The sequence below is a fragment of the Choristoneura fumiferana genome, chromosome 4 (assembly GCF_025370935.1).
Source record: "Choristoneura fumiferana chromosome 4, NRCan_CFum_1, whole genome shotgun sequence".
Classification (NCBI taxonomy): Eukaryota; Metazoa; Arthropoda; class Insecta; order Lepidoptera; family Tortricidae; genus Choristoneura; species Choristoneura fumiferana.
In genome coordinates this window covers 10,093,965-10,104,291 of record NC_133475.1, presented here as the reverse complement: position 1 = coordinate 10,104,291, position 10,327 = coordinate 10,093,965, and the positions used below count along the sequence as shown (strand labels likewise).

The window sequence follows — 10,327 nt, the reverse complement described above, 5'->3', positions numbered from 1 at the left end:
GGACGGACGGACAGACAGACAGACAGACAGACAGACATGGCGAAACTATAAGGAATTCCGTTTTTGCCATTTTGGCTCCGGAACTCTAAAAATGAACTTAAAAAGTCGATCTTATACCAATATTACAAGTCAATGAGCGGATATTTAAAATTCTCTTTCCATTTGCATTCATCTTCATCAGGACATTCATTAAGCCCAAATGTCAAAAAGCCCCAATGAGCCAAGATTCTAATGGCTTTTACGACATTTTACTCCTGTAACAGTATAATTTCCATTTTGCACGAAATATATTTCACTCGTAAAGTAGGTATTACCAGCAAAAGGTAATCAATTGAAAAGCTTTTAAAACAATTAGTTATGTTCAATGACGTTCAGGGCACTCCCGTAATTCCCGTATGATTTTAAACCAAAAGTGTATACGATTAATCCCTTTGTTCAGATATTATTGTTACTACCTACTCTTCATTTGATTGGTTTGCACTATACAGAGTTGATCTAGTGTGTGTGACGTCACCCAATTGTATAATCCGCCAGATCATGAAATTCCTAGGCATATATCATGAAACGCCGCGATTTGACGTGTAAAACCAAGTGACACGTAAAAAAAGCCCTTTTCGGCCTACTTCCAGAATAAACTTTTTGATTTTGATTTTACATTTGATCGAACAATTTATTAGCCTAGTATAGGTAGAGTCATTTACGATGACGCGTGCCATTGTTCTTATAAAAATGTCATTAATGTCTAATTTTGACAAAATCACACGTCTTCGTGGATGGCACTAGATATACCTACATTAATAATTTATAACGTAATTTGGTCCTGGCGCTTCGCCGGTCAACGCCGAGGTGCGCTCGCTTCGCTACCTCCACTCGCGCGATATTGTTGTTACTCCTAACCTAACTCTTATCTTATATTATTTTAAAAAGCACCTAGTTTAACTGATTTATCCTCCTCTTACTAGTCAAACAATAAATATTAAAGCTCCGCAATATTAAGGCTTAACTTCATAAACTCTACCTACACCTTACTCAAAATATGTGGCTTGGCCGTTTCGTTACTACAAAAAAAGAAAACAGAACACCATAACAGAAAACAAATGCAACATAACAGAAAAGAAATGAACAGGGATAAATTTTTCACTTTACGCCCATGGGAATGTAGCCAAATGGCCAAGCCACATATTTTGACTAAGGTGTACAATGTGTAAAGTTAGACCTTGTTGAGTTAGGGCGTGTAGAGTTAGAAGTTTAGCTCTACATGAGATCTGACAAATTTTTGATAGTAGGTACGAGTCATATGGCATCTCGTCTTTGCAATATTTTACATGAATTTTTTTTCGTGTGATAAAGTATTCTCAAAGTCTTAGCTCTCACGATGTTTACGTTAAAGTTGAACACATTGTGTGAAACTTAATAGAAACATTTAAATCGTTTCACTCAAATTACAGTGGAATATTCCGTAGGTATTCACACCAAAATGTGATTTGAATAATTTCAAGTAGCTTCACGACAGCACAATTGGCCTCATGTCACACAAAGTAATCGGGTTTGATTTAGAGCATATTGCCGTCTCTGCCATGTTCTTCTAAGTATAGAAGGCAATCAGTTTGGCACTACGAGAAATAAGGGTCGTTATGCACCATCCACAGATAGGTGTATCTACATCTGAGGCACCATCCGTGGTGCAATTGACAATGCTTTATGTACCGTTTGTACCATTGATGGTGCTAGTCAATGGTGCATATATGAAACTGGGAAAAAAAAAAAACCCCTACCTACCTACAATCTGACACCTTGTTGACTGTAATTGTATTAGCATCCAATCATATAAAAGTTTCAAATTTTTTGACCACTAAAAGTTATTTGACTAACAAAATTATGATTTTCATTCCTAGACTACCACAAAAACATGTCATTGTGACATTTTACATTATTCAGTAAGCATTGTTATAGACAAATCAAAATTATTCACTATAGTAAGGTTCTACAGTGGCCTAGAAATCAAATTGGTTGACTGTACCTAAGTAGGTACGTAGTTTAGTGTTTTTGCACTCTCCTTCTCGATTACTACAGCATCAATCCCGGAGCGCTTCGATTTTATGGGACACCACACAATCAATAAAATATGCATGTATTGAAACTCGTTAACCTAAATGCTCTACTCCAGTAGTCATATCGGCTCAGCAGGCCGCAGTTTTATTTATGTGCCACTTTGAAGTAGAGCGGAGGACTGTAAGGGTTAATTAGGCGAGAGGATCGCACGACCGCTGGGCCGAGTGATCCCATTAGACAAATTAGAACGTATTTATTGAGCAAAGAACTTGTTTATAGCTTGTGCTAACGTGAATTTGCGCTTGGTTGGCGCTTAACGCGTCGGTTCGGGTTTGAAGGGTTAGGCTGGTTTGAGATCCCTAATATGAGTAGGTATCTTGCTCCTAATTCATATTGACAACGGGTCTTAAGTAATTAACCTGCGAATACAGCTAGTGTTAAAAATGTACCTAGATTTACCTTTTATATATTTTATCCGAATACGTTTGCTCAACGAAATCTAAGATTTATTTTCTTCCTCGTTTCTTTTTCAAACCAAATTTTTTTCTCCTGATTACACATAGTTACAGTCACCAGCACCAATATCTGACGCAACAAGCGTGAATAAATATCTGATACGACTCTATTTCTAGGGCCGGAAGGACGTGTCAGATATTTTTGCACGCTCCGCTGTGACGGATATTAATGCTGGTGACTGTACATAAAGTTGAAAAGAGAGCTTCCCGTTTTTTTAAGGTAAAAATGCTATCCTATGAAGATTATCGGCAGATAATTTAAAAAGATGTTTGTTACCGATTTATATGAATTTAGGTTGGAAAATTGCATAGGTCTCGCAGAATGGCTATAAACAAATTCTTCGTATATCACGGGCAGTGCTAAATAGTAAAATATATACCTACTAACACACCCGGAAATTGATTACGTGTTTGTTTTACTAAAATTAACTCAACGTTTAGGACACATTGTAGCGGCCCGAGTGTGTTAGTAACTATGAGATTTATGAGTGCAGACAGCGAAAACTTACAACTTAAAAAAAAATAAGATGTAGGTACTTACCTTAATAATTTGTTGTGAGAGTGAGAAGGACGGTACGGTGCGAACTTCGGTTTTCGAATTTCGTAGTGTTTAAATTGTATTTTTTTATGTATTTTTGTTCTATTTGGTTCTATGTACCTGCTGTGCAAAGAGCGTATAAATATTTTTTACTTATTTGTATAATCGAAACCAACTGTTGGATAAGCAGATATTTTTAAAGCCAATTTAAAGGACTCAATATACATAGACACCATCTTATTAATACATTCCTACTAAACCGCACACTAAAGGGTTGCTTTATACTCCTGCGTATATAGAATACAATTTTAAAGCAATAGCGAATCATGGTAGTCAGGGTTCAGATGACCCCTAGCCTAGATTCAACGTACCCTAAATCCAATCAACCATTCCAAACACCAAAGGATTTAAGCCACAGCAAAATACCTACCTAGTGAGATCGTAACAATAGTGCCCTGTAGACGAGACTTGACATTTCAATTTTGGATCAATAGAACTCTCATCCGGTAGCAAATTTGATTTCGAGCCAGAAACAAAAGCCAGACGTGCCCTTCCATCAAAATATTGAAAAATCTATTTCACAAGCGCCTGATTAAAATAGTATGGCAAAAGAACACTGAAAATGAAAAAAAAAAGATCTTCTGACTGAAGCTTGGCTGGTATTGTCAACGATTATGACTGTTACAGTAATATTATGTAGGTACCTAACAACATTGTAAAACATAGTCAGTACGTCCTCAGCTTCATGCCGTTGCGGAACTCTTCATCTCGTAGGAATTTTGGAAAATCTGTCCTCATAGGTAGGTAATTCAGGTTTGTATCAGAAATAAGTATAGAAAATAGTTTATTAAAATACAAATTACAAGATTCCAAAATGATCAACATTATCCCGTAAGTACAAAACTAGGTACCTAATTTAAATAAATTAAAATCTCATAATAAATTATATTGTACTCACGTCTTAAATCGAGTTTAGCTCGGCATGTTTTGGGTCCTTCTTATCAGCTAAATTCGATTTAAAACGTGAGTTATCCGTTACAATATCATTTAATATGATATCATTTTGTGAATGGTAAACTTTATTTGTTTGTATGTATAAACAATCAGGTGGTCAATAATAAAATGTCGTTATTCAAATAACGTTTATTAAGATTAATAAACTAGTTAACACTTTTGATCACTTTCTAGCGCTTGATTTTATTAAGATACACACAAAGGATGTGACTGCTAGTTATGGTAGTTATCTCTAAGAATGTCAGTCTTCGAATGAATCATTTTCTTATGGATTCTATAATTACAAAATGACAACGCCCTCCTACTCGGATGTGACGTCACTATCCGTTGTTATTTCAAACTGGGTACTTTATGTATGATTAGTCAAATCAGTTACTGTTACATTATACACATTAATAGGTACATACTATATGTATAGTATACTGATTTTCTAACATTCGGCCTTTCCTGACCCTAAGTTTGTCCTCAAACTTATATGTATACTACACATTTGTCACAATTTTTAACGTTACTTAAATTCCTCGAATACAAGTTATTTATAATACTTTTGACATCATCAATGAATCTATCACCATTAATGATGACCAATAATTACTAAACAATAAAGTCGATATAACTCCGTTACAAACAATTCTTGGCTTATATTCAAAATCGTCATCAACCTCTTACTCTCCGAGTGCTACTCATTCTCACCAATACTAACCATACTAACCATACTAACCATGCTCACCATACTAACCATACTAACCATACTAACCATACTAACCATACTAACCATACTAACCATACTAACAATACTAACGGTACTAATCATACTACTATGTTACATTCTGAATATCCAGTTCTTTACATCACTGTCTCAATATAATTATAATCAGTTCCGAAAAGCAATATGGCATATTGTAAGCTAATCGTAATTACACTTAAATACTGCTACAATGAAATAGTTATGTTCTTTAACTCTTTCAGTACATTTAACTATCATTACTGCAACCATGATTGAATCTCATTAAATTATACAATTACACATCGATTACACATTATTATGAATTTATCCATACACAGAGAAGTATTACAGTAATCAGAACAAAGGCACTTGTATTTTCCTTTATTGACAATTTAACCGTGCACAAAAAAATCGATTCAGTTATCATTACTGCTACAGTCTGAGTCAGAGTCACTACTACTATCTATTTGAGTCGTAATCCAAGGTTTTATACGATCTGCCGCCCATATATTGCAATACTTCCTTTGAGTAATATTAGACCCTACTATACTTGATATTTCATATCGGTCATTATCGAGGACTTTAGTAACCCTGAATGGACCTGTAAATTTTGGAAGCAATTTCTTACTTTGGCCATCATTCCCAGGGGTTGGTTTCAATATTTTAACGAGTTCCCCTTCTTTGTAAACTCTAGCTTTTACTTTACGCCTGTCATAACGATTTTTCTGAGCCATTTGATCTTTCTCAATGTGTGTACTTATCTGTGATCTTATATCATCTAAAGAACCAGTTTGTCGCGTATTAGTTAATATTTCTGCAAAAGTATTGTCCCCTTTACTGAGCATTCTGACTCCAAACATTGCCTCTGAAGGGGCCCTGCCTATCCCTTTATTAAGCGTATTATTTAAACCCCACTGTAATTGACCTAACACCGTGTCCCAGTTTCTTTCTCCTAACTTATCTGAATACGCCGTTAAAGTGTCAAGTATGGTCCTATTATATCTTTCCACTTGACCATTAGCGCGAGGGGTACATACTGCGTTAAGAATGTGCTTAATTTTGGATTGATCACAATACTTTTTGAATTCCTTAGAAGTAAACGAAGTGCCACGATCCGAAATTAGTCTACTAGGGTAACCAAACGTTGTAAAAATGTCTTCTAAAGCGCGAATCGTTAACTTGGACTTCAGGTTTCGAAGTGGTTTGAGTAAGCTGAATTTGGTGAACCCGTCAACTAATACCAGGAGATATGAGTGGCCTTTTGCGCTTCGCACAAAGGGCCCTAAGTGGTCAATATGAACCGTGTCAAAAGGCCTGTCAACTTTGTGAATCGGATGCAGTAGCCCCTCTTTTGGGCCACTTGGTTCCTTACTGTACGCGCATTCAATACATGAACGAACGTATTTAGTAATGAAGCGTCTCATTTTAGGGAACCAAAAATCTTGTTTGATTTTCTCTAACGTCTTATCAATACTAAAATGACCTATATCGTCATGATTAAGCCTGCAAAGTTGGAATCTGGCTGTTTTTGGCACCACCCACTTTAATTCATTGCCTACTTTTCTAAACAATTTGTTACCTTTAGTTACGTAATTGTCCTTTATATCGGAATACTCTTTGTTTTCTAAAATTTTGCGTATACGCTGAATTTCACTATCCTCCAGTTGTAAACTCAATAGCCAGTCTTCCTGAGTTATTCTTAATACAGTGGGTATCGGGTCCTGGCTAACATCCGATCCACAAGGCTGAGGGTTCCTACTGAGGGCATCAACATGGCACATTGTATGTCCTGGTTTGTACTGAATATCGAAATCGAATTCCTGCAACGCTATCCACCAACGTGCTATACGGGGAATCAGATCCCTCTTAGAGAATGTGGCTCTTAACGCGCTACAGTCCGTAACAAGTGTGAATTTGACTCCTACCAAATAGACCCGAAACCGCTGAAACGAACTGATTACTGCCAACGTTTCGAGTTCGTATGCGTGGTAGTTTTGTTCTTCCACACTTGTTTTACGGCTAAAGTAAGCTATTGGTCTCAAGATATCTGTGATGGGATCTCGTTGCATTAAAATGCCTCCTAATCCATACTTACTGGCGTCAGTATGAATCTGAGTTTCCCGTGTAGGGTCGTAAATGCCTAACAAGGGTCGTTGTGTAAGGGTCGCTTTCAGTTGTTGAAAAGCCTGTTCCTGTTCAGTTCCCCAACACCAGGTACAGTCCTTTTTGGTCAAATCTGTCAAGGGTCTGGCAATGAGAGCGAATCCCTTCATAAATTTTCTAAAATAACTGGCTAGCCCCATAAATTGCCTCACTTCGTGTACGTTACTAGGTGTCGGAAAACGTTGAACAGCTATAATTTTCGCTTTCCCTGGTTTAACACCCTTCTCGCTTATTTCATATCCCAAATATTCTAACTCTTCCTGCAAGAAATTGCATTTTTGTAAATTTAAAGTTAGTCCGGCTTCCTTTAACAACTGAAACGCGTTTTCTAATCTCTGTAGTTGTTCGGCAAAGTCTTTTCCGGGTATTAAAATATCGTCCATATAAGCGAGAGTGGAGTTAAATCGAGAATTGCCTAATACTTTATTAATAGTGCGCTGAAACACTGCCGGAGAATTAGCAAGACCAAAGGGCATCTTTTTAAATTGATATAGCCCATCAGGAGTTATGAACGCTGTATATGGCCTGCAGTCTTTACGAATTGGTATTTGGTAATACCCACTGGCTAGATCTAAGCTAGAGTAATATTTATTTCCATTAAGCATATCTAACTGATCTTCAATCCTAGGCATTGGATAATGATCCTTAATTGTTTTTCGGTTTAATGCCCTAAAGTCCACACACAGTCTGTGCCCACCGTTTTTCTTAGAAACCAATATGACAGGACTTGCGTATGGAGAGTTTGATTCCTCAGCAATGTCATTTTGTATCAGTTCAGTCACCATATCTCTAACGGTCTGTCTCTCAGTATAACTAAGCCTGTATGGTCGGTATACGACTGGTGTTTGGTCCGCAAGCTCGATGACCATTTCTGAAGCATCTGTACACCCTAACTCTGATAGATTTTGCGCAAAACATACCCTATATTTATTAACTAATTGAACTAGGGCATTTGATTGTTCTGCAGACAACTTGGGGTTCATGTTAATATCACTCTCCGCTAAAGGAACAAGAGCAGACTGGTTTATTATGCGGTTGCAAGTGATTGAACGTAAATTCTTAGGAGGTTCTAAAGCCGATATGACGTTAGCACGTACAAATAATGAACCAGCTTCCAATGTTACAGGTGCTGCTGAATAGTTATAAACAGCGATTTTGCAATCGCCATCATGAACGTTATATACTCCACCTATGACGCAGTATTCCATATTTTTCTGATATCGTGAACTATCCTCAACGAACACATCGCAATCCTTTTGTTCAATACTTTTGCATTCTACAAACTCACATCCATTCACACTAGTATCAGTTACGATTCTAAGTACAACTTTCGGGACAGCTGGTTCAATGTTATTAGGCAACTCTGCCAGGTCTGTTCGTATGTCACGTCTAAGTATGTCAAGTCGTTCATGTGTTTTTATTACTACAACTTCAGGTCTTTCCGTAAAGTTTTGCCCTACTAATAATCCTTCAGTCAGTACAGAAGAGTCAACAATGTATGCATCTACGTCAGCTGTAATCTCGCCTATAGTTAGTGAAAACTTGGTTCGACCTGTAGGTGTGTATGAATTGTTACCAAATCCCCGAATTATTGGCAAGTCATTATCAAATTTTGGCAATGAGTGACTGTCAACAATATCTTGTCTGACCAGCGTACAATCGCTTCCAAAGTCGATGTAGCATTTAATGGGAATTGAAGTATTTATAAGGACCTGTTTATAGAATTTTGAATCAGGCTTATGGCTTTGAGCAAACATGGTCTTTTTATCAGAACTTTTGTTATTATTATTACTATTAATAGACTTGTTGCGGAAACAATCTGCGGATTTGTGACCAATAATATTACAATTATCACATTTGTTGAGAGGTTTGGTGCATTTGCTTGATACATGCCCTTTCTCTTTGCAATTATAACATGTTACCTCCTTGATATTGGAACTGCGGCAATTAACGCTACGGTGCCCAGGTTTGTTACATTTGAAACAGATTAGTTCATTGGAAGCGCTTGTACTTGGTCGTTTAGCCGCCCTTAGATTACTTTCCTTACTAAAATCCTTTAAAAACTTAAACAACTCCTCGGGATCAGTTAATCGCGCTGACATGGCGCTTGACCGCAAGATCCTATCATCTATAGCGTACACTAAACAATCAACAGCTTGTTTACCTGTAATATTACACGCATTTAGTAAAATCATCTTATCATAGTAGTACTCGTCGACCGACTCCCCAAATTTCAAACATCTATCTAACATCTCCATTAATAACGCAGCGTAATTGGTTTCAGAAGGAAATGCCCTTAACAACCTCTGCTGCCACTCAGCCCAGGTCATAAGTATAGACTGGAGCCCCTCGTACCATTTCTTGGCGTAGCCAGCTAATTTAGGTAAAGCAAAATGTGAAGTCTGTTCGTCTGTTCAGTTATAGATTTTAGCGCATTCGTTTACTTTCGCGATCCAGTTCTCAACCTTTTGATTCTTTTGTGCAGGGTCAAAATTAGGAATAATATTTTTGTCGTACGATATTTTATGTGTGTTGGAATTTAACAAACTTTGAAAAAATAACGCAAAATCACTTAAACTCGGTTGTACGTTATTCTTGGGTACCTCACTGTGAGTGTGTGAAGCTACCGCTGTCGTATCCAGTGCTTCCGCTGACCCCGTCGCCTGCTGCTCCACAGCTTGCGCGACCGTCTGCGGCGGCGGCGTCAACCCGACACCTGCGCGTGCCCCAGACGCTGAGGCTTCGCGTGAAAGTGCCTTCATCTCTACCGTCGCATGTCGCTTTTCTGTTTCTCTTATATTTGGTGGTTGATTACCGTTGGTTGTACCAGACTTATGTGGTGACAGTAAACCCTCACGATGACACCGCCTCCGCTTCGACCGCGAGCTTCGTTTCTCCCCGCGGCAACTTGATGCAGACTCCGCGGAAGTTTCCCTCCTGCTGCGCCGTCTCCGTTTCCGGTGGCGAGCTCTTTGTCTGGATTCGTGACGTGTAGACTTTTCTCGGTGGTCTCGACGCCGCTTTGAACGAGAACTTCGTTTCCCATCACTATTATCGTTTGTAGGACCCGACGACCGTTCTCGGCTACGGTGATGTCTTTGTTCGTGATGACGGGACCTGCTTCTGGGTTTCACTACCTCACAATTGTCTGCCATGTCGCAATTAGGTCTTTATGATCCCACTTCTGATATAAACAATCAGGTGGTCAATAATAAAATGTCGTTATTCAAATAACGTTTATTAAGATTAATAAACTAGTTAACACTTTTGATCACTTTCTAGCGCTTGATTTTATTAAGATACACACAAAGGATGTGA

General features: G+C 37.9%; 1 protein-coding gene across 1 annotated transcript; it reads right to left on the bottom strand.

Moving 5' to 3' along the window:
• Nucleotides 1–5,262: 5,262 nt before the first annotated feature.
• cactin (cactin, spliceosome C complex subunit) lies at nt 5,263–10,164 on the bottom strand. Its single transcript, XM_074086409.1, has 2 exons — nt 9,618–10,164; nt 5,263–9,173 (listed from the first exon to the last, which is right to left on the bottom strand). The coding sequence occupies exons 1-2, from the start codon at nt 10,162–10,164 to the stop codon at nt 5,263–5,265; spliced, it is 4,458 nt and encodes a 1,485-aa protein (XP_073942510.1).
• Nucleotides 10,165–10,327: the final 163 nt, after the last annotated feature.

What these genes read in the sequence shown, in the direction of transcription:
- cactin (XM_074086409.1), bottom strand. Translation starts at nt 10,164, where the DNA reads ATGGCAGACAATTGTGAGGTAGTGAAACCCAGAAGCAGGTCCCGTCAT. An exon ending in GGTAGCTTCACACACTCACA is followed by an intron (nt 9,174 to 9,617) that starts GTGAGGTACCCA and finishes GTAATATTACAG; the next exon opens with GTAAACAAGCTGTTGATTGT.